Source organism: Pelodiscus sinensis, chromosome 3, assembly GCF_049634645.1.
Source record: "Pelodiscus sinensis isolate JC-2024 chromosome 3, ASM4963464v1, whole genome shotgun sequence".
Taxonomy (NCBI): domain Eukaryota; kingdom Metazoa; phylum Chordata; order Testudines; family Trionychidae; genus Pelodiscus; species Pelodiscus sinensis.
In genome coordinates this window covers 12,722,733-12,747,152 of record NC_134713.1, presented here as the reverse complement: position 1 = coordinate 12,747,152, position 24,420 = coordinate 12,722,733, and the positions used below count along the sequence as shown (strand labels likewise).

General features: G+C 44.4%; 1 protein-coding gene across 1 annotated transcript in view; it reads left to right on the top strand.

Annotated features, from left to right (window-relative positions):
• The window catches only part of TNFRSF21 (TNF receptor superfamily member 21), a 70,773-nt gene that overhangs the window by 20,630 nt on the left and 25,723 nt on the right, over positions 1–24,420 (top strand). The window contains exons 2-4 of the mRNA XM_075923388.1: positions 1,690–2,344; positions 4,109–4,612; positions 23,391–23,656. Coding sequence (XP_075779503.1) covers positions 1,690–2,344; positions 4,109–4,612; positions 23,391–23,656 — 1,425 coding nt within the window. The remainder of the gene's footprint in view (positions 1–1,689; positions 2,345–4,108; positions 4,613–23,390; positions 23,657–24,420) is intronic.

The window sequence follows — 24,420 nt, the reverse complement described above, 5'->3', positions numbered from 1 at the left end:
TTTCTGATAGAAGCAGCAGTGGTGGGGGGCGGGGAGCAACTGGTCAACTACTGTGTCGGCTGTCCAATAAGCTTTTGCACATTGGGTAGTTGATTAGTCGCTTATATCCCTAGCTTATGCATCTGCTCAGGAGAAATTCAAATCCTGCTCAGCTGATTAGCAGAACATCCACAGCTAGGTTTTGGGTTGCTGTTGGTGGTGCACATTTGCACATGCCTTGGTGTACATAACGTTTATTCCATACATGGTTGGAAAAGACGAGAGGGAACATTGGTATCTTATGCGAAATCTAGAGGAGATTTGATATACTTGTTTGCACTTGAAGACTGAAAGCTGGGGTACCAAATGGTGGCGGTGGGTAGAGCAGGAAATCCTGGACACACAGAGAAAGTAAGTGTGAATCACTCTTCAATAATCTCTGTATAGCCAAAATCAAATCCAAGTTTGCTTGCATGGCATTCCAGTGCCTTAAAATCTTTGTCAGCTCAGAGACCTGGGATGGGGAATTGAACCCATGACCCTAATGCAGTAGAACTGGATTACAGCAAGACAAAGGGCATGATTAACAATATAAACCATCACATTTTTCATCCCTTCTTAAACAAAAAAAAATTCATGTTAATGCATTTAGAACAGTCGGAAAGATATCTTAGTGAAATGCCTTTAATATAGTAGATTATGGGGCTAAAACATGAATATAGCAGTATATGTAAACAAAACCCTATTATCTAGCATGCGTCATATTCCATAGCATGAAAAGTGTAATACCATAATCCAATTATAAAACACTTCCGTGTGGAGTTCTGTCTGTCTTGCATATGAATTAATGTAAATCTCAGGCCCAATTGTTGATCGGTTTGCAAAACTTCTCCATCCCCGTGCTTGGCACAATATCCTCGCATAGAGCAGGGGTACAGTGCATGCTGACAGAAGAGTTTGTCTGTCCCCAAAGTGTGCTGTGTTGATGGAATCTCTCTTCTGTCGTGCTGTGTCTGCACTGGGCGTTACGGTAGCATAGCTGTGTGGATGAGGGTTGGGAGGGTGCTGGGGTTTTTGCACATTCCTGACTGCCATGGCTGTCAGCCCAACTCAATGTAGCGCAAGCCTTAGTTGAAACTCTTACCTTTTAAAATGTAAAACTAATGTGGATTCCTCTGTCTTGAGCATTAATAGCTTGCAGGTCATCTAGTCTTATTTAGGTTGTAATCCCTTCAAGGACAGGAAAGTAGTACACTGCTGTTCAGATAGACTAAATATAAGATATTATGAGCACATTCTCCTCAGAATTTGAAGCCCATTCCTTGTTGCATCCAGTTACTAGCTAAATCCTGAAGCAAAATGCAGGACAATGTAGCACTTTAAAGACTAACAAGATGGTTTATTAGATGATGAGCTTTCGTGGGCCAGACCCACTTCCTCAGATCCTGTACATCTTCAGAATCCATTCTCTCCTCTGCACCCCTTCTGTTAAACTACTAGTCAAGCTGGCTACTTCTCCTCTAAATGCTAGAATTTTATCCTGGCCTCCCAATTCTCTGGTCTGCCCTCAATTGCTAGGGACAGCTGGGCTCATCTCAGTACTGTACAGGGAATGGGATGTTACCTTGGATGACTGTCCATTGTTAACCAAATACATGTTGGTGACGGGATGGGTCTGAGGTTAATATCTTGCATTTTGCTCTCTTTCAGGTGCTTGTGTTTCTTGGCACTACTGGTGCTCAGTCAAAGCTGACTCCTGAACAGAATGCCATAAGCCTCTCCTCTGGCAAATATCACCACATTGACCGTGCCACTAACAAAGAGCTGACCTGTGACAAATGTCCAGCAGGAACCTATGTGTCTAAGCACTGTACAAAAACAACCTTAAGAGAGTGTAGCCCTTGTGCAGAGGAGACCTTTACGAAGCATGAGAATGGTATAGAGAGATGCCACATCTGTCGGAAACCTTGCGAGCTGCCAATGGTGGAGAAAACACCCTGTACTGCCTTGACTGACCGCGAGTGCACTTGCCCGTCCAGTACATTTCAGTTGAATGACACCTGCGTCCCTTATTCAGTCTGCTCAGTTGGCTGGGGTGTGCGGAAAAAAGGAACGGAGACTGAAGATGTTAGATGTAAACCTTGCCCTCGTGGTACCTTTTCTGATGTGCCTTCCAGTGTGATGAGATGCAGAACGTTCACTAACTGCTCGAGGAAGAATATGGTGGTGATAAAGCCAGGAACAAAGGCAAGCGACAACATCTGTGGGTTTCCATCATCCCTTCCTAATGCAGTTATGTCTTCAGTGAGCCCAGAAGAGGAGGATGTAAACTATGAAGTTCCATCTACCACTTACGTTCCTGAAGGTAGATTTCCACCCTCCCCTCCTCCCCAAAGAGAGTTGTTGTTTAAGCCTGTCTTGTTGATGCAGTAAAGTGGGGATTCAGATGCAGAACTCTAGGCTCTTGGATGCTGTTAAAGGGGCTCTTGCACCATTGACAGGCTCAAACTGCGCTGCTGCTCTGTAAGGCAAACACAGTTTGGAAACCCATTTAAGAAGGGAGTTTACTCCCCTGTGTACTACACCATCAAGCTAGGACACGGAGGATCTTGTTCCAATAGTGGTTTCTGCAGGAGAGCTGGAAGCGTGAAACTAACTCCCTAGAACTCCAGTCTTACCTCCAGTAGTGTGGTTTTTTTTTTTTTTTTTTTTTTTTAAATATATCATTGTGGCCTATCTTAAATCGAGTTTTGTGTTTTTCTCTTAAGTCTGGAGTGAAACATCCTTGTATTAAATCTCTTTAATTTTTATAGTTAAGGTTTCCGTAAGCCATTGCAGGTGGGGAAAATTTCCATTGGATCTCAAACTCTGTTTTCTTTAACACGATCAGAAATACAGAAAGCTTCCAATCGCTATCAGCTCCCGTTTTGACTATGTAAAGCGCCTGAAAATAATTCCTTAGTGAGTTAGAGTAAAGCTAAGCATTGTACAAAAATACTACACTTAGCTGAGACTTCTCACTGAAATATATTTTGGGGTGTTCAATTTGAGATACCTTAAAGGGACCTGATCTATAGAGAATGGGTGTTCATTGCTGCCTGTAAATTATGTCGTATTAACGGGTCTCAAATTAGGCATTCTCACATTGTGGCACACCAAATTTCTAGTTACTCAAACCTTGTCTGTTACGTTTACATTTTCTCTCCAGCTGATTCCTTAGCTATTACTATATATAATAGTCTTAATTTGTAGCTCTCTAATGTGGACAAGTTTCATATCCAATTGACAAACTGAGGCACAGATTAAATGGCTACAAAAAGTTACAACCTGGCAGGGCTGGAATAGAAACACTCTCAGGACTACTAGCCTAGCCTTGTGAGTACTTTACTAGGCTACAGTCCCTGCTATGCTAGTCTGTGCTATTCTTTTGCAAGGCTTTTAATTCATAAGATTGACTAAAAATTCAGGACAGTCACTAATACATAAATCTATTCATGAGTGGTGAAAATAAACTTTCAAGGAACACATTGAACTTAAGTCATACTTTGTGGCCAAAGGACCTCAAGCCTCTCCTAAGAACAACTAGGCTCCTGAACTGGATAATTTTCCAGCAGCTACTTACGTTGGTTTTGCTTTCTGTATTTCTCTTACCAAAATCTGTTAAGCTAGTTTCAGTTTGTGACTTCTGCAATATTTGGGTTACAAACAGCACGGGAGAGTGCTTTTAGTGGTTTGACAGCTTTCCTGTTGACCCGAAGCTCTGTAAAGAATGTGTGCTTCAGTTTTTTAAAAAATCTAAAACTTGGGGTTGAATATAAGGTGACAACATCCCTCTAATCACCCAGCAGTCTTTGCTGAGGAGTTTTCACAAATCCAATGTCTAACACACACTAAGCCAGAGTAATTAGAGATAAGTTGAGCAAGCTAGTGTGTAAGAAATAACATAAGTTTGCATCTTATGTCGTTAAAACTGAACCTCACTATCCTACACAAGTATATAGCCCTCGAAGTGTGGACCTTGAAAGGAAGCACAAGATGACTATGCCAATTTTGGTGTCCTTGTGTGGCTTAAGATTTTTTAAAAATAAACAGAACCTTCATGGACCTCAAGTTTCTCTGTTGTTCACAGGTGTCAACTCTTCAGTTTCCAGCTTTGCTGCCTCTCCTAGACCAAATGTGTACAATGGCACGATAGAACCAACAGACTTTTACAATGAAACCTCAGAGAATGGGACAGATAATTTCAATATGACCATCTCAAACTCCAGGGCTACACATCACCAGCAAAATCATTATCACAAACACAGCCCGTCAGTTCTGAAACAACAACCAGCATTGGAGATGACAAGCGGTGAAAAGTCGAGCATTCCCTACATGCCCCCCAAGAGAGGCCTGCCGCGCCAGAACGCTCACAAGCATTTTGATATCAATGAGCACTTACCATGGATGATTGTCTTGTTTCTGCTGCTAGTTCTCGTGGTGATAGTTGTGTGCAGTGTTCGTAAAAGCTCACGGACACTGAAGAAAGGTCCTCGGCAAGATCCCAGTGCTATTGTGGAGAAGGCTGGTCTGAAAAAATCCGTTACTCCGACTCAGAACAGAGAGAAGTGGATCTACTACTGCAATGGGCATGGTGAGTTATAGCCGCTGAGAAACTAGCTGCGGGGGGAATGCAACAGGTATTCAAGGAGTAATGTGCCTTGCTTTTTCTGTTAATCACATGCAGAACACCTCCAGGCCTCTTCTGCATTAAAAATATATCTGGGTCTTTATTGGTTGCAGATGGCATTGATCTACAGACATGTTTAGTGAGTGAGAAGTAAGCTTCTGCTTTGCTCTGTCCATCATGGCAAGACAAATCTTCAACATATGTTCCAGATTCTCACTAAATATTCTTCCTTAGGCTACACAATTCCCTCCAGCTTCTTCCCCTTGTTGTTTGTTTCCCTTCCATCCTACACTCACGTGGCAATAGGAGCATGAAAGATTTTGCTGCTTGTTTTGATTTATCACCTCCCCTTTCTCTGTATATGGACGTGATAGTATAAACAGTTAGCCGATGAGCCTGCCTAGCTCTGAAGCCAGAACCATGGGCAACAGTGCAGAAGTGAGGGTAGCAGTACTGTATTCCCCGCCCCCTTACGAAAACCATGCAGCCTCCTCCCCCCTCATGACTTCTTCTTGGATCAGGGCCCCTACCGTAGCAACACCAAGAAATTTGAAATTTCAATAGCTGAATTCATTACATTTACGATTTTTTAAAATGTTATGACTGAGAAATTGACCAAAGTGGACTGTGAATTTGGTAGGGCCCTAATATTGACTGGGCCAGTTATCCCATATTGACTGGGAACATGTCATCTCAGGCCAAGATGCCATACTACAATTGCTAGATACCACTAGTAACTGCTTTTTGGAGCAATTATTCCTGGAACTCACAGGGACAGATACATTCTTGATTTGGTCCTCAGTGGTGCATAGGATCTAGTCTGAGAAGTGCATATAGCAGAACCACCAAGTCCTTGTGACCCTAGTGTAATTAAATTTTAACATCGTTGTAGGGCAAAAAATGCCAAACGCACCACAGTAACCTTTTACTTCAGAAAAGGGGAATTACCCAAAACTGAGAGAGCTAGTTAAACAGAAAATTGAAAAGACCAATTACAAAACTGAACTGTCTGCAAGCTGCATGGAAACTATTTTGAAAACACCATAATAAACATTCAAACTAAATACATACCCAAAATGATGATAATCAAAAGCAGCAAGGGGACCAAAACAGCAGGGTAAAAGAGGTGGCTAGAGGCAAAAAGGCATCTTTTAACACTTTGAATTCTGAACCTAGTAAGGAAAATAGGAGGGAGTGTAAACTCTGGAAAGTCACGTGTACAGCTATAATTAGGCAGGCCAAAAAAGAAGCCAAAGGGCAATTCGCAAAAGATATTTCTGCTGTTAATTTTTGTATGTACAGCAGAAGCAAGAAGACTGCCAAGCACTCACTTGGACAATCAAGGTGCTGAAAGAGCACTGGAAGAAAATAAGGCCGTTACAGAAAAGCAAAATGAATTCTTTGCATCAGTCTTCATTGTAGAGGATGGCCAGTCTTCTTAGGTGACAGATATGAGGAATTGTTCCAGACTGAGGTGTCAAGAGAGGACAGGAGATAATTAATAATAAATTGAACAATAACAAAGTCACCAGGAATATTCACCCAAGCTTTCTGAAGGAATTCAGATATGGATTTGCAGAAACATTAACTTTGGTATCAAAACGTGTAGTCCTGTGGCACTTTAGAGACTGATAGATAAATATACATATTACAAGCTGTGCTTTCATGGGCAAAACCCATTTCGTCAGATGAGGAGATCTTGAGTTCTTTCAAGTTGAAATCAGGGTGCGTCACTCAATAATTGCCTCATTCTATTCGTTTCCTCTGAAGCAGCTGGCACTAGCCATTCTTGGAGAACAGGACACTGAGCTAGATAAATCATGTGTCTGTCCCACTATGACCTTTCTTATTTTTCTGCTTTTCTCCCTTGCCTACCACTGGCTATGGTTTCTCTGGTTGACACCCACTCCTTGTATCTCCCCTCTTCCCCCAAATACTGACTCATCAGCCCAGCTCAGTCCAGACCCTGCTTGCTGTAATAATGGGATTGCTCAAGAGAAGCCTGTATGTTTTGTATGTTTATCCCAGAAGCTGGTGAGGGGATGCCGTCCAGTCATGCTAAATTCCAAAGGGATACTTATCCACCTGCTGAAACCTCATTATTTCCAAGTTTCCATTGCTGCAGTCCATCTGGAGTCCCAGTGTGGTATCTTCTGCAATCTAAGAGCTTTGCAATCTAAGGGCTTTGTCTACGCTTTAGTGTTGTCACTTACTTGTGGAGGGGAGCAAACAACACACAAAGCGCAGCAAGTTATGGAGCTCTAAAGCACCAGTGTAAACAGGCTCCCAATGGTAGCTGTTAGCTACTCCTCTCCTGGAGTACCTAGAGTGCGAGGGGAGGTATTCCCCCCAATGCTGGTGCTATGACCACTGTCACGTTAAGGTGCTGCCTCAGTAGTGCTTTAACTCATCAGTAGAGACAAAGCCTAAGAAAAATAACAAGGTGAATAGAAGAGGGGTTTCTACTGATAGTCAAAAAGTGTGAACTGTCTCCATGTTTGTCTGCCTGTATCTCAGTTCAGTTGTCTGTGTGCAAAGGGGACTGCCTGGAAAACAGGTCTGGTATGGAGAATTCAATTGGCAAAATAGAGAAAGCAAGAAGTTGGCATGCTTCATGGACCAGTAGTGAGGAACTCATTGGGGATGGGAGCTTGGAAAGTGGGGAAAAGAAGCTGGAACTTGATGTAGTGTTGCAGGGCTAGCCAGGGTTTGGGAGGCTGGGCTTTGATCAACGCCATGGGTCAGGAAGATAATCTTAGCAGCTAAGTTTTGTACAGATCACGGAGGGAAGGTGCATTTGCAGTGAGAAGTCTTTTCCTGCTCTAATGAGCTTGCAATCCAATGTTTCATGTTGTACAATCATCTAGAGGTTTTTCAGTGCCTATGGGATTATAGAGAACTAAAACTTAGGAGCCATAAAGTAAGTAATAGGTATATTCTGCATCTCCCTGTGCACTGTTGTCCTGTCTCTAATTTAAAAAAAAAAAATCTGAATCTGAACAATGAACAGAACTGCAGATGTGGGGCTCTCTAGTTGTATGCTAAACCCTCCTCATGCCTTCCCTAAACATAGCCTATTTGTAGGGAGTGGCACAAACAGCATCTGTTGCCATTGTTACTAGAACATGATTGAGGTGTGTGGTGGTTTTTTTTTTTTTTTTTTTTTTTTTTTTTTTTTTTTTAAATGCAGCTCTTGTAATCATTCTATAACACAGGCAATATTGGTGTGACCTGCCGAGCCGGCTGGCTGGTGTATGGCTTGCATTTGCCATAAATGATTTCATTTGAAACTTCATTGCTTAGAAATGAAGACAAGATGAGCAGAAACCAATTAATATTTTGATGATTGTGGATGAAAAATGATTTGGGGTTTGACTAGAACAGACTACTTGTTAATTTTAATTTGGTTGGCAGCTTGCAACAAAGATGTCTGTGACATGAACTCATTTCTTCAGTTACAGTAGTGTCCAAATTCCTTTTTGCTTTGTTGACATGGAAGATTGGTTCGTCAAAGCCAAATCTGTTGGAAAATAGATTCCTCTGTATTCCATTCTATTGTCTTTTACCCTTTCATTAAATTCACTCCTCTCAGAACTGAGGGAGCCTCATAAAAACAAAGCTGAAAGAGGAAAAAAATTGTACGCATTCCAGTCTTGCTCTTGCTGTAATACCAACGTGAATTAACAGAGTTCCAGATTACTACTATGTAACCTGGATGGTCACCTGTCCCAGAACCTTAGAACACAACACCTGGATGAACTTAAGCACCAGATGCAAGTTCATGGTTTGGGTTGGGCTTGGTAATGGGCTGGTTGGCAGCTCCAGAAGAGGCACTTAAGATACCGATAGGGTCTGAACTATCCCCATGAAGTAATTCCTCTGGATTACTTAAAGCACTGTGGGTAGAAACTGGTGCTGCTGTGACCTACACAGGACTTGGTCTGACGGCCATCAGCAGGGCTGCCAATGTAAGATGGCCATCAGCAGGGCTGCCAATGTAGCCACTGCATAGTTGCTAAAGTCACAATACCTTGTGTTCTGTATAGCAACTAATGCCCATCCCAAAGTGTCTTACGCAACCATCTTTCTTTTAATCCTTTGTCAGCTACTTTAGTCTCTAGTTGTCTGAAACCCTTCCCCCCCACTTCTAATGTATTCCTTGTGGCTTTGTGAAGCCCTGAATTTTAGGGGAAGCGTGTTTTTAAACTGCAGACATCTAGCACGTCATTTTGCATCTAAACGTCTCCTTTTTATACTGGTGCTTTACCTTCGGAAATAATGGCAAATGCGTGATTTCTTTTTTTTTTTTTTTTTTTTTTCCCCTAACCCAGTTATACTTTTGGCCATTTTAACATCTGTCGTGTGGTTCGATTTTATTTTAGATCCAAGGGAAAACAGGACATTCTAGGGAGACTTAACCACTTCCTTATTTATTCCAAGCTTTAAGCATTTAACACAGTTGTTGAAGTTTCACAAGCCTTAGAAACAATTACTATACAATTTAACCCTTAAATACTATACAGTCCAAAGCAATTAATATAGCACAAAGCAGTGCAAAAGCAAGATCTACTATAATACAATAAGAAAGCCTAGTTCACTTACACTTCACCCTGTACACAGTGCCACGCAGGAGGTCATGGTTCCTTTGATTCCCACCTGTAGGAACACCATGCACTGGGATTACAAGTGTGAAGGGCCTATTTACTTCTAGTTACATTGAGCAGGACCTGTGGGTCAATTCTACTCATTCCCTCCCATCGATTCTTCTTACTAAGCCTATTTTATAGCAGAGCAAGACTTGGTTGTTCTAATATTAACCTATTGATTGCATATTGTATACGATACTTAAAATGCCCAATGCCCTATTTGAGATGCATCCTGCTACTCAGGATGTTGCAAAAACTACGTGTGTAGTTGACTGTTTTATGGCTGCATCTGTAATTTTTGCTCATCAGAAACAGAAGTACCAGTACAAGGTTGATTTGTTGTGTGTCTTTGATGTGGTCTCGCTGTACCACTTAATCTGCATTATGCAAAACATTCCAGTCTCCCTCAGCTTCTCCCAACCCCAGCCTTGCCTGCGTGCTGTGTGCACCAGACTTGAGACAGACTTGGATTTTGCTTTTTATGATCTGCACTGTGGTCAAGGCGTCACCATTTATTGTCAAGACAGGGCTGTCCTGGCTCCCCTATAACATCCCATATCAGTGAATTCCACAGTTCTTCCTTTTGTATTAAACCGCCTGCCTTATCCTTTCATTGGATGACTCCTGACATTTGTAGTGTGTGAACACCCTCTCCCCCCAGTCTCATGGTTTTATATACCCTGTTCATCTCCTCCCTTAGTTATACAGCTCTAATCTTAGTTTTTCCTCATACAGAAGCTGTTCCATACTTTTGATCTAGGGTTGTAAAATCCCATTTAAATGCTGCTTGGACCCGTCTCCTTCTCTCCCCCCCCCCCCCCCCCCCCCCATATGGATAGGGATCTGTTCCAGCCCCCACCAATTAACTGGAACTGGTAAGCATCACCTGTTAAGGGTGGTGCTTGCTGGCTAACCTGTCACATGCCTACTTTGCGCATCTCTGCCCTTCTCTGATCACTTTCCTGTTCCTCTCCATCCTTTTTTGAGATGGGGTGACCAGAACATATTCAGGGTGTGAATGCATCTTGGATTTACATAGTGGCGTTGTGATATTTTCTGTCTCATTTTTCTATCTCTTTCTTCATTGTAGAATAGAATAAACGGATGAAAGCCTAGCCTTGTTTGTGTCACACGCAAGACTCCCTCTGATTTCAGCAGAGTCATGATTTCACTCTATGAGCCTTTCTTGGGTGGCCCAGTGTCCTTTCTCTAGGAGCGTAACAGTCTAACCTATAGGAACCTTTATAGCTTGCAAAGTGTTTTAGCTCCATTATTAAAGAATGTCTCTTGCTCCCGTTTTCCTGTGGGTGCCTCTATTAATAGAACAAAGATTAGGTCACGTCAAGCCCAGTTAAATGCAGCCAATATCATATTACTTTGAAATCAAACAGTTAGAGACTGACAGAGGGGAAAGGAGCAGATATACATTTTATTTTCAACACCATCGCTCTGTTCATAAATGTTGCCAGTGTTAATGCCAAATCACTTTTGATTATCTTCTGTGCCTTGGAAGAAGCATCAGTTCTACTAAAGGCCTGGTAAGAGAGGCAGGTTAATGATGAAGCTATAGATTGTCAAGTATCCACTGGATTAGGATACTGTTCGTTTTTTTTCCCCCCCAAATTCGTTCTCCTTTCCACACCTTACATTTGGATGTCTGACAAGATGGTTGTTTTGGAGCCAGTAATAAGGTTTATCTGAAACCAACTTGAGTCCCTCCTAGTAAACTAACTTATGTCTGTCCCCCAGTGGTCAGTTGCTGATCTGCCATTAAAACACCAGAGGCTGAAAAGTAGCCTCCTCTCTTCTTTTTGGTACTTTGAGTAACAGCAGATGCGTCCCCAGTTGGATATTGTAAGTAAGCATGTAGATGGCATTTTGGGAGGAGTGTATGAGGATGAGGTCTGTGTTAATAATAAATGCTTTCTCACTGGCATCTCAGAGTATTAAGCTGGAGGTGTCGGTCTTTCATTTCTTGTAAACACTGATAGGAGGAAGAGTGAAGCATCAAGTTTTTATTGTCCTTTTCAGCCTCAAGATGGGTGTGACAGTAAGTCACTGCTCCTCAAGGTTAGCTAAGGTTAAAGTCTGTCCGGGTAACTGTTGCTTTTCACTAGTTTGTAAACCTGGGTTGCTGCACATAAGATATTAATAGTCTGAATTGTGTTTGAGCATTGTGGTGGTCCAGATCTTGAATTATGTTGTGCGTTACACAAATTGTTTTGTAAAATTCAGTGCAGAGCTTGATGTTTGCAACATCTGAACTATGCAAGCTATGCATAGTTTCTCTATTTTGGTTGCTGTTTTTGGAATAGTTGAAGATGCAGATTGATGTACTTGTTTAGATTAAAGGACTATTCTGAAAGAAATCAAAATGGATCAATACCTAGACTGCACCAAGAGAGTCTAGATACTATATATACACACATGAGATCTTTGCCAGCAGATCTTAAAACCGGCTAAACAAAGTTAAGTTCTCAAGTGCAAGGGAAGAAAGTTTGCCTTCTGATTATAGAAGAATACAGACTTAGGAGCCTGGGGTTCTGCTTAATTGTGTCTCAGGGTACGTCTAGACTACATGCCTCTGTCGCCAGAGGCATGTAGATTAGGCTACCAGACATAGGAAAATGAAGCGGCGATTTAAATAATCGCCTCTTCATTTAAATTTACATGGCTGCCGCGCTGAGCCGACAAACAGCCGACGATCAGCTGTTTGTCGGCTCAGCGCGGCAGCCATATAAATTATTTAAATCGCCGCTTCATTTTCCTATGTCTGGTAGCCTAATCTACATGCCTCTGGCGACAGAGGCATGTAGTCTAGACGTACCTATAGTTTCTTTAAATGTAGCACGTCCTTGCCTCATGGGTTTTGAGTCTTTATTAGTGTGGGAAAACTGTCATAGTAGGTTCTAGAACAGGGGTGGGCAATTTTAGAAGGGGGAGCACTTTACTAATTTTTGAGGGGCGGGGCCAGGACACTTCTGTGCTCTCCCTTCCACAAACCTTGATTGGCCTGGGGGGTGGCGAGACCATGAAGTTGTCCCCACCTAGTTAGCTTCCCCCTCCCCCACTCGCCTAGGGAGAACTGCCAGCTGTTCTGAACAGCTGGGGGTTCCCTCTAGGCACCCACACCCTTGCAGGGCAGGAGGAGACTTCATGGACCCCATCCGCCCCAGCCCTGATTGGCCTGGGAGCTCTGGGGAGTGGCAGGGCATCCGCGGGCTGGATCCACTGCTTGGTGGGCCTGATCAGACCCACAAAGGCCCCTTTGCCCCCTCCCACCCGCCCCAGTTCTATAATAAGGATTAATTAGGTCTGCAAATTTCCAACTCAGCACTTTGTTAAATTGGTAAGAAAAGAGTTGAGCAAGATTTAGTAGCTTTGTTAGCAGCTGTATTTTTTTTTTAAATCCTTTAATCCAGATACTGCAGTGCACTTCTTTCGATAACAAAGTGCTCTTGCAAATCTTTAATCCTTACAACTCCTTTTTAGAGAGAAGCACTCTCCATTTTACAGAGCAGAAACAGAGGTGGGCAGAAGGATTTTGCCCAAGGCCCAGCAGACCTAAAAAGAACTCCACTGTTCCTGGCTCCTAGTTCTGTGGTCAGATCATTTATAAGATGACATGCCAGCTGCATTTTGGGTGTGTTGCAACCCACTGTGACTTGTTTTTCATCCTAGTTCTCGTTTCAAGTGAAGGCTTTTCCAGCCAGAGCTGTTCTTTCTGACCTGGATCTAGAAGCTCTTTTCCATCTTTCATGTAACCTCTTGGGGTGGGCAGCAGTCTGTGAAGCCAGCTGAAGATGATAATTTGCTTCCCGTTCCTTCAATAGAATTTAACCAGGGTGGGAACTCTGTCCCATTTCCCCCCCCCCCCCCCCCCCCCCCATCCTTGTGGAAAAATATCATATTCAAGATGGATTCCAGCTCCCGGTAGCATGGTCACATGTCTTTGTAGGACCTACCACAGTTGAGGCTTACAGGAAAAACAACACTATTCATAGATCCTTGTCTTAAGGAACTCAGTGGCCCACTGCTCAAGTACCATTAGTGGCTTTCACTAGAAGACCTACCTTCACACACAAGAGAGGTACATGCCCACAAATGAAATATACACATTCAGGGGATTATAGGATCTTGAATGATAAGTTACTTGCCCTGATTTGCATAAAGCATATTTAAGTTATGCATATTCATATTCAAAAATTCATTTCCATACAAATTATGGTGGTGCAGAGTCACTCTCACTATTCCATTTATGCACCCTCCACCCCAGTATCGCAACCCTCATCCTGGCCTGGTTCAGAGGGGTTGTCCTTAGAGAGTGGAGATAAGAAAGCAAGCGCACCTGGCAAGAGTAGTGCCTGTCCTACAGGGCTGGGGATTGTGATGTGCCACACAAGGTTGCAGTGCTGCTCTGGTTTGGCCCTGTTGCCCTACAGTCATAATGGAGTATCAGCCTAGGCTTATTGGTTACTTCTAACGACTACACACACTCTCTAACCCTGACCCTCCTGCTGCTTCTGTAACCTGTGACAAGCCGGCTTGTTAAGCTAATAGAGAGGCAGCAGCGTGGGAGGTGGTGGGGGAGAGGGGGATGTCAGGAGCTGGTAGATGGGGGAAGCCAGCTCCCTGCACATAACAGATCATGCAGGGTCTTTGTCTGCCTTAAAAGGTCATAGATCCTAAACTTTCCTTTCTTGGAAGAGTGGCACTCACAATAGTGTTAAGTATCAGAGGGGTAGTCATGTTAGTCTGAATCTGCAAAAGCGGCCTGTGGCACCTTATAGACTATCCGAAGTGTTGGAGCATAAGCTTTCGTGGACAAAGACCCACTTCGTCAGATGCATGCATCTGACGAAGTGGGTCTTTGCCCACGAAAGCTTATGCTCCAATACTTTGGTTAGTCTATAAGGTGCCACAGGACTCCTCGCCGCACTCACAATAGTGTTTCACTTGTACATTTGTCATGGACTATTAAAAGACAAATATTCTGCACTAGGTTAAAATCAGGGCACGTTATGCTTTTTTTGCCATTAAAGTGAAAATTGCTTGTTGTTTTTATTCTTTTCTGTCCCCCCACCCCGTCCACCCCCAATACAGTCTCTTCAGAATGTACTCTTATTCCTGAGTCTGAAAGTATTCTGTAAAGGGCTGAATTTGTTCTTATCCCTTAAGTTTGGGCTTAACACAGAGAGCAAGTGCAGAAACGTAATCGAGCAGTGGATTTCGCTGTATACATCCCTACAAGTTTATGGGGTGCCTTACTAGGATGACAAAGTACAGGCCCTGCTATGAGGAGCTTAGTCCAGAGATAAATGTAAAATTCACGTAGCAGTCTATTAAGAGGACAGAGTAGGTTGCCATTGGAAATACTACTATGATTAGTTAGCACCTTAGCTGTGAACACTAGTTATTCTAGGATGTAAAGGGTTAGCTAGTTACCCAGTAAGCATCACCCTTACCGGGTGGGTGGTTAACCAGTGGGCTTAGCCAGGATGGAAGAGCCCTCCGCCTGGGATGCAGTGGGCCCAGCCTGGCAGGCCCAGCTGGACAGCAGGCAGGGGTCTGCTTCAGCCCAGCTGGGCCCACCATGTCACCCCACAAGCGGGTAGCCGCCCCCTGCTCACGGGATCTCAGTTAATCAGTTAAGCATAAGTTACTCATACTAATGCTTTGGTTTCAAACCATGCTAGCGTGATACTTTGCCACTGATCTTAACTATCAAGTTGATAATTTGAATTGGCAGAATTGCCAAGGCTACATCCTGGCTATTGACACTTACACTGAGTTTTATGGCTACTTGAGGGAACAAGTGAGATTTGGCCACTGAACAAGTGCAAAGGCACGTGCTTAAAGCCATAATCTTTTGTTGCCATAACAGTTGTGTCATTTGGGTTTAGTTGGTGGGGGGGGGGGGGGGGGAGGGTATGAAAGGGACCCAACAAATCCCTGGATTTTTGGGGGGGGAAGGGAGTGGCCTGATGGTCTCATGTACAAGTGCAAGGTTATACTCTTCAGAGAGCTGCTGACAGATGTCTAGAGCACCTCACTAAAGGGCATAGACACAAATGGCAAAATATAGCACTTGAAGCTGTCTGCGAAGGAACAGCCTGTTGTGGATATATGGAGACCTCAGTGTCTCTGGCAGGCAGTGTCTGAGAACAGGGATTAATGTCTGTCTACCTGCCAAAACAGACAAGTGAAGCGGAGCGCTCATATGAAAGCAGTCGCTACTCTGGCAACTGCAACTTAATTATCTGCTGATGTCTCTCTGGTCTGTTAAGCTTGGGCTTTTTTTCTTTAAATGAGCAATGAAATCGTAGGTCTGTGAAATCACAGGTTCCCTATACTTTTTCTCCTACTTATGCTTGTAACTGAAGTATCCCTTGACTTGAGCTGTAACATTTTTCCTGTATTGTTTGTGGAAATATTGCCAGGTTTCTGATATTGAAAGTAGAGATGTTCAATGTTGTTGCACTTTCTTAGAGCTTCTAAGGAACAAAACCGGACAAAAGGGTGGGCTGGAGCAGTGTTGCTTTTGGGGATGGTTGTTGGCACAGATTCTTAAGAGTAAAGTTATACTCTCACACATCTATCACCTTCAGACTGGCTGCAAGTACGGTATAAGTTACTTTTGATTTCACTGGTGGCTGGAGTGCTGGCCAGGCATCAGCTTCCCGGAGACTCGTCCATGATGTTCCTTGGGAGATCCCTTCAGATCTGCAGGTCTTTACTTCCTCCAGGCCAGTCCCAGGTTTCTGCTGTGATCTTACCTTTTGTACAAGAGGGAGGAAAAGGGATTCACTGGCTGCTTCTCAGTTAATTTATCTGCTTGCAGGGTCTTTGTCTCCCTTAAAAGGTCACAGATCCTAAACTGCCTTTTTTGGCTGGGTATTTTTCATTCACACCTCGTACACATTCCACAGGTTACATACATATTCATAAGCAATGTGGTTTCTAAGCAAAATGGGGCTTCATAGCCTTGAGTACAAGAAGTTGCATTGTACTACAGATAACATACCAAAGACATGATAAAAAGCTTAACAAAGAAAGCCCAGGTCAGGGAAGAAGGGAAAAGCAGAGGAGTATGTCTGGTCAGCTAGACACCAGTAAAGAGAAGGGAGGAGGGTCGTGTCCAACTGGTTACAAATATCATGTATTTTAGTAATCGTGTAGCTGCAACAATTTTTAGTGGTTACACAGTTACTAAAATACTCCCCGGGGGCAGAGCTGGTAGCCAGTGTGCTACCAGCCCCTGGCTTCCGGCCACCCTGCACCCTGTATCAGAGGCAGCAGCAGCTCTTCCCAGCAGGGGGCCTGAACTCCCCGTGGACAGATGCTGCTCTGGGATCCCGTCTCCTCCCTCCCCCACACTGCTGCCTCTCATAGAGAGGAAGCAGTGGGGAGGGGAGCAGGTGGCTCTGTGGGAGCTGATGCTTGTGGGGAGCTGGCTTTTAAGCTGGCTCCCCATGGCACTGGCTCCCCTTCTCCCCTGCTGCCTCTGATACCCTTCTCCCCCTCCCCTCCGTATTGTGTGTCTGCATGTAGTCATTTGGATTAACTGATAAGCCTCCTCTTCTCAGTTAATTGTTTAAACAGCTAGGCACCAATATCCCTAATTGCACTAGAGGTTCAGGAATCATACTCTTCTTTCCATTTTAATTGGACTCTGCATATTATAGAGGTACCTCTTCAGCTGTAATTGCTGTGCATCACAAGGACATTCCCCAGTCTTCAGCTGACACAAGGTGTGTAATGCCAGTGAGTGTGTCTCCCATAGCCTGGTAGGCAGACATGCTTGACAGCTCACAAAAAGCTTGTTAAAGATAACGGAGTGCAATGTTCTCTAATTTTTTCCATCTATGTGTGAAATAAATTTTGTTACATGCACTTAGTGATGGTGCACATTTGCACATGCCTAGAAACACATGCTGGTGCTGTGGGTGCTCTGCTAATCATCTGAACAGCATTTGAATCTGTCCTGGGTGGCTGCCCAAGCACTCAGCTCACCGGGAACACGGTCAGTATGTATGCCGCTGCGCAGGCTAGCTGCCCAAGTACAAATCCATCTACTCCCTCTTTCTCTCTAATCCCTCCCCCTGGGTCCGTAGTTAGGTGGCTAACTTACACTGTGACATCCACACTGCTGTTTTTAGCATGATAGTTCAGGCAGAACTCTTGTCGTCACCTGGGCTGGGAGCAGTGTTCCCATCAGCAGGGTAGACAATACCTTTGGTGCCTAGCATCTTGGGACAGCCACTTGTCTTCTGGGTCACTGTGACTGACCCAGATCAGGGCATGAAGACATGCTAAGACTTGGGTGAACAGCTTTTTCTTCCCTGAGTTTAAAAAAAGACCAAGCCTACGTGCAGCATAACCAGGAAGGTATCTGGGGTCAATTGGAGTTTGCTAGAAGCTACAAGCTAATTAGACACCTGCAGGTCTCACAGCCAAGGAGAGGGGAAGGAAAAGAGCAAAGGATGGGAAGAAGGAAGTACTGTGTAGAAGAGCTTTGTGAGCTGAGGACTGACAAGCAGGTACTAAAGGAAAGGTGCAGGGAGGGATTGTTTGGGGAAGTTGCCCAGGAAAAAGCTGCCAGACTGAGAGTGGCAGTAACTCTGCCTGTTACCACTGCCTTAGGTTCCCTGGGCTGGAACCCGTAGTAGTGGACAGGCCCAGGTTCCCTCCAAAGCTCCCCATGACATCAGAGATATCTGCCTCGGAGAAGGGAGATCAGGACTCCAGAGAGGAGCTTACCCCCCAAACTTATGAACTATCCTCTGAGAGTGGCTCCTGCCTCTAGTAAAGAAAGAGGCTGTGTGGAGGGCCACAGCGAGCCGCTGTGGCTAACACTATCCACCAGTAGCGCAAGACCCTGAATAGCTGGAGCTTTGCCACAGTCACCTGACATCAGGGGAGGACAGTAATGTTTTCTGGGGGAGCTCTCCAAAGTTTTGATTAGTGGTCATGGGCCACACTTGTCTATGGAGGGAGTGCAGGGTGTGGGAAGGAGGTTGGGTGCCAAAGGGAGCTTGGTACGGGACTGGGGTGCAAGAAAGGGTGTGAGGTCTGAGAGGGAATTTTGGTGAAGAAGAGGGTTGTGACCTGGGGCAGGAGATTGAGGTGCAGGGTCTAGGAGTGGAGGGGGGAGGGTATGGGTGCAGGAGAGGATTCTGGCCTGGGAGGGGGTGCAGGGTCTGGGAGGGAGTTGTGACCTTGGGCAAGGGGTGCAAAGGGTTTGGCTGTTGGCATGGGGCAGGGAGATAAGGTGCAGGAGAGGGTGGGGTGCCAGAGGCAGGCTCTGGCTAGGTGGTGCTCACCCAGGCTGCTCCCAGCCAGCATCCCAGCAGGACCCTCAGGCAGGCTCCCTGCCTGCAAGCAGCCCAGACTGCTCAAAATGGCTGGCTGCTCCATGTGACTCTCTGCGCCATGCACTGGATAGAGGGAGGCTTCTTGTGCTGCTCCCACCCTCAGCACAATCTCTTATCTCCTGTTGGCAGGCTTCTGGCCAAAAGGAGCTGAGATTGTGCTGGGGATAGGAGCAGTGCATGGAGTCACATGCACACACTTCACCAGCACGCAGCGCAGAGAGCCACATGGGGCTGCTTTGAGCAGCATGGAGCTGCTCCGTGTCTCAGTCCTGGTGGAGCAGCCATGGGCCAGATTAAAAAGCTTGGCGGGCTGCATCTTGCCTGCCCATGCCTTGCACCACTTCCTTGCACTTGTCTCTTAGTCTGTTGCCTGGAATCATTTCACTGGGAGCATTTGCCGGACTGGTTTTTACTCACGAAAGCTTATGCCCAAATAAATCTATTAGGGTATGTTTATGCTACCACCCTAGTTCAAACTAGGGTGGTTTAATGTAGGCAACCGAAGTTGCAAACGAAGCCCGGGATTTAAATATCCCGGGCTTTATTTGCATCTTGCCGGGCGCTGCCCTTTTTAAAGCTCCGCCAGTTCAGACTCTGTGCTTGTGGCTACATGCGACACGGAGTAGGTAGTTCGGATTAGGCTTCCCATTCCGAACTACCGTTACTCCTTGTGGAACGAGGTGTACCGGTAGTTCGGAATAGGAAGCCTAATCCAAACTACCTACTCCGTGCCGCGTGTACCTGCGGGCACGGAGCCCGAACTAGCGGGGCTTTAAAAATGGCGGCGCCCGGCAAGATGCAAATGATGCCCGGGATATTTAAATCCCGGGCTTCATTTGCAACTTCGGTTGCCTACATTAAACCACCCTAGTTCGAAGTAGGGTGGTAGTGTAGACATACCCGTAGTCTTTAAGGTGCCACCGGACTCCTCATCATTTTTGCAGATACAAGCTAACAGTTACCTCACAGAGACCAGTCTCTGTGCCTAGTGCTAATTTTGTAAGTGTTCTGGACAGTGCTTTTTTTGAGACCAAAAAAAAAAGCACCGTTTCTGGAAATCTGCAGATGGTACGATTTAAAGCTCGTTATGAGCATTAATAACTTCTTGGGAAGTAATGAGTGAATTAAGTTGCACTAAATGGCTCAAACAATATTCATCTCAACTTGGCAGCATGTACCAGGAACTTGTTATGTATTAGTCTTAATCTTATTTTTCAGAACAGTGGGCGTAATGGTCGTCTTCTGGCTGACTGAAGCTGAATTAGTTCTTTTTGTCTCTTCTGTGTTTGTTCAATGTAGTGAATCTAAGATTTCAAAAATTACTTTTAAATCACAATGTGTAAGCCTTTTGGTAGAGCATAAGGCTGAAATTTTACAACTCACAACAAACTTTCCTAAAGGCTTGATAGGCCATAATGTTTTATCTTAATATGAGAAGTTAATGACCTTTGCTAAAGGATATAAGCAGTCCTAGCATATAAGCGCTTAATATAGCACTAAAACTATGATTTTTAGCTTACTAAGCTTGTGAACATCAATATTAGCATACAAAAATGTTGTTTAGCACAAAGTCTCATTCAAGAACACAATTGATAAATAGCAAAGCTTTGTGTAAACTGGCATCAGCTGAGATCTACCCTAAACGGGCCAGGACAAAGTTTGATGTTTATCTATCTGGATAGGCACAGGTAGCCCAGAACTGAGTACTGCCTGAACATATGAACTGCTATAGTTAATACGCCAGGACAATAACATGTCAAATTATGTTTCATTACCTGTGTGAGTGATTGCCTTTTACAGCAGCAGGCAGTTAGCAGAGCTTCCACCAAGTTTAATATTGACTTGCATTTGAGGCACTTATTCCTCTTTCTTGACACTGAGTCTGAGGTCATCTTAAGTATCTGAGTCCCTTATCTTCTAGTTTGTTTGCTCTGTCAGCTGCCGTGGGGCATAGGGAAATGCTATTAGCTCTGTTTTGAAGATGGGAACAAGGGAATTAGCCCAGAAAGCTTATATTAAAACAAAGTTGAACTAAGGGTGTGAAAGTGTAACCATTCACATGGTTAATGGATGAGCCTTGGCCCATCGGTTAACCGTCACTATTACACACAGGCACCCTTCTGTTTCTATATGAGAGGCAGCAGTTCAGGGGGGCAGGCGGGAGCTGGTTGGCGGGGGTGTGTGTGTATTAAGTCAGCTCCCTGCATATACAGGCTCCCATGGAGCTGCCTCAACCTTTTCCCCATCCCCGATGGTGCTGTCTCTGTATTGAAGGCAGCAGCATGAGTGGGGGCAAATGGGAGGTAATGCTGCCCATTTCTTATTTATAATCTCACCTGAAAGTGAGAACAGGTGTTCACATGTCAGCTGTACATGGAATTGCAAAGTGTTTGTGCGTTAGATATGCTAAACATTTGTATGGCCTTTCATGCTTTGACTCGGAAGCTCTAAAGTTTTTTACACTGTTTTGGTTTTGAGTGCAGTTATGCAAAATATAACGATTCTACATTTGTAGGTTTCACTTGGAAAATAGATATTGCACTAACATACTTGCATGAGGTCCATTGGAAAATGCTGTTTCTTCTGTTCATCTTCTTTACAGTGCATATTTGTGATAAACAGTGCAATTAAAGCTGTGATTAATCACAACCATTTTTTAATATCTTGTGTGAAAGGGATTTTTTAATTGTTTGCCAGCCCTAATAATAAGCTTCTTCAGAAGCAGCTCCTTGACGCATAGCTTTTAGAACATGTCGCTGTGACATTCTCAATATTAGAGACAGTGGATGAGGTAATACTTTTTATAGGTCTGGCTTCGCTTGGTAAAGACAGAGAAGCTTTTGAACCTACAAAGAGCTGCTCAGATCTGCTGTGTGAGCTTGAAAGCTTCTCTTTCACCAACCAAAGTCAGACCTATAAAAGAAATTACCTCAGCCTCCTTGTCTCCAATATCCTCCAACCAACATGGCCACAACAACGCTTCATGCGTCTAATTACAGCCCTTAATCTTTCCTTTGTGCCTCTATTTTAAGTCATTGAATATTTGGTAATTGCTTGTACATGCTTAACTGGCCTTATTTAAACATTGCTGTTGCAAATGTGACTGTTTATAGCCAGTGTGGGTTTCCATAGAGCCTACGAGCGCAGCTGCTCTTCCCCACCCTGGTATTATGAAAATCATGTGTATGAGGCATCACCACGATTTTACTATTAAAACAGTGACCCTCTGTGTAGAAATTAAGTGACTACAGTTTCTGCTTAGTCTAAAAATTGTGTGACCAAGGCTGTTTAAATCTGATCGCACTGGGAAGTTATTTCTCTGTAAGCTCTTGCTGTAGTTGCCACAAAGCTGTTGCGTGCCTGCAAATGGGAGGGAGAAGTGGGATGTGTGCTTATGAAATGAAAGGGCTGAGGAAATCTCAGATGTGGTCCGCCCTATGAAAACTGGAGCTGCTTGTATGAAAACCATCTATGTTGGATCCCTTGTATGGTTGCTTAAGATGGGTTTTGCTGAGTTCACATGTCTAAAAAAAACCCCCAAAACCCAGGGTTTCTTGCTCCAAACATCTTGTAGTTTGCATTTCAAAGTTTGTACTGGCTCACTCCATCTCTCCACATGGATGAACTTGGCTTTTAATTATATCCCTTCTGAAGTTTCACAGTGAGAGGATATTGTGTTGGTAGTTTTGTAAGGCTCTTGGGCTCAGTTGTTTGAGACATGGTGGGTGAAAAAGGGCAGGGAGGGGCTTTTTAATAGAAAACTTTGTGAAGTATTTCATGTGAGAGTTGTGCTTTTTGCCTCCTAAAACTCGTATTTTGCAGGTCTATCAAGTGGCTCCACAGTGGAGCAGAAGCTTACAGGTGTTGGTCGCTAGCACAATCCCACTGTAATGGGGTTTGAATAATTCAGAAAGCACCTGTTACTTAATGGCAAGAAAAGTTCAGGTGAACCCTAACACACCCACGTCAGTAGTTCCATAATGTGTCACCACTTCAGTGCTTTTCTGCAGGGCTACAGAAGACTTAATCACTCTTCTTTAAGGACCTCTTCACAATCCAGAGCATCTCCTATGTGGTTTCAGTCGAATAGCAGTGATGAATCCATCCAGTAGTGAGGAAAATCAGTTTTCTGTTGAACTAGATGAGATCATCGTGCAGACGCATAGCGAGTGCCTCTTTAACCAGAATCCACTTTGAAATGCGTGGCAGCCTGGGTTCCCAAATCAAACAGGCAATTGAAGGGGGCTAGTTGGCCAGCTATAATGCAATACAGCCACCAATGAGGAAGCTCGTTAACAATAGCCATTGCTCAGTCCTGGTAGCTAATTTAAGAAGATGTCTCTGCATCAGAGTCTATTTATGTATTTTTACACCCTTCAGTGACATAAGTGTCAAATGCATATTGTTAAAGCAGAACACTGGGAAGTAGTGTGCCACCCCGTATTATAAGCATCCTTTAAAGCTAATGCAAGATGTAAAGAGGTGTTAAGTATAGTTCTTTGATGGAAGAGATCTGTTAGGTGATGCCCACCCTTCTGCTAGGACAAAACTGCCAGTTGTGTGGTATTTAACTGATAAGAGGCTGCAAGGCTGGCTACTAAATCGTGGTTTGACCAAGTCCTGGCTGGGATAATTTAGTGGGGAATGCAGGGGGTTGGACTCGATGACCTCCTGAGGTCTCGTCTAGCCCCAGGATTCATCTCCACCTCTCCTGTCTGACAGGCATTGACATTCTGAAGCTGGTGGCAGCTCAGGTGGGAAGCCAGTGGAAAGATATCTACCAATTCCTGAGCAACGCCAGTGACCGGGAGATGGCGGCTTTCTCCAATGGGTACTCGGCAGACCATGAAAGAGCCTACGCCGCCTTACAGCACTGGACCATCCGAGGCCCTGAGGCTAGTCTCGCTCAGCTCATCAGCGCGCTGCGTCAGCACAGACGTAACGATGTAGTGGAGAAAATCAGAGGCCTGATGGAAGATACGACTCAGGTAAAGTGTATGGTGGTTGCAGAGGCAGCTCTTTTTATTTACAGGCAGTCCCCGGGTTACGTACAAGATAGGGATTGTAGGTTTGTTCTTAAGTTGAATTTGTATGTAAGTCGGAACTGGTACATATTGTAGGGGAAACTCTAGCCAAACATTTCTCCAGAGTTCAGTTTTATTCTCCCACACCTCACTTCCCTTAGTCCTTTATTCTCAAGCTGAGGTGTCTGCTGAGAAAAGCTGCTCCGCGTCTCCCTGGTCTGCTGGGGGGGGGGGCACTAGCTTCGCGTCTCCCTGGTCTGCTGGGGGGGGCGCTAGCTTCGCGTCTCTCTGGTCTGCTGGGGGGGAAGCAGCTAGTGTGGGGTTGCCTCACCCCGTTTGTAAGTAGGGATCCGATGTAAGTCGGATCCATGTAACCCGGGGACTGCCTGTACTTCATTATGCACTTTGACAGAAATTTGTCTTGGTCTGTCCTCCCAAGCCTGGGCCTGCCCTGAAAAACTTTATTGGTGTAACTATGTTGTTCAGGGGTGTGAAAAATCCACACCTCTGTGCAATGAAGTTTACCAACCTAACCCCTCCCCCTCTTCCTATCAACATACCTCTGAGGGTGACAGATTAACTGCCCAATGGGGAGATGTTCTGTCATTGGCATAGTAGCATCTTCACTAGAGTATTGTCTATGATCGGAATGTAAAATTTTGATTATTTGACTAATCGAAGAGTCGATACAACTTTCATCAACTATTCGATTAATCGATGAGGGTGCT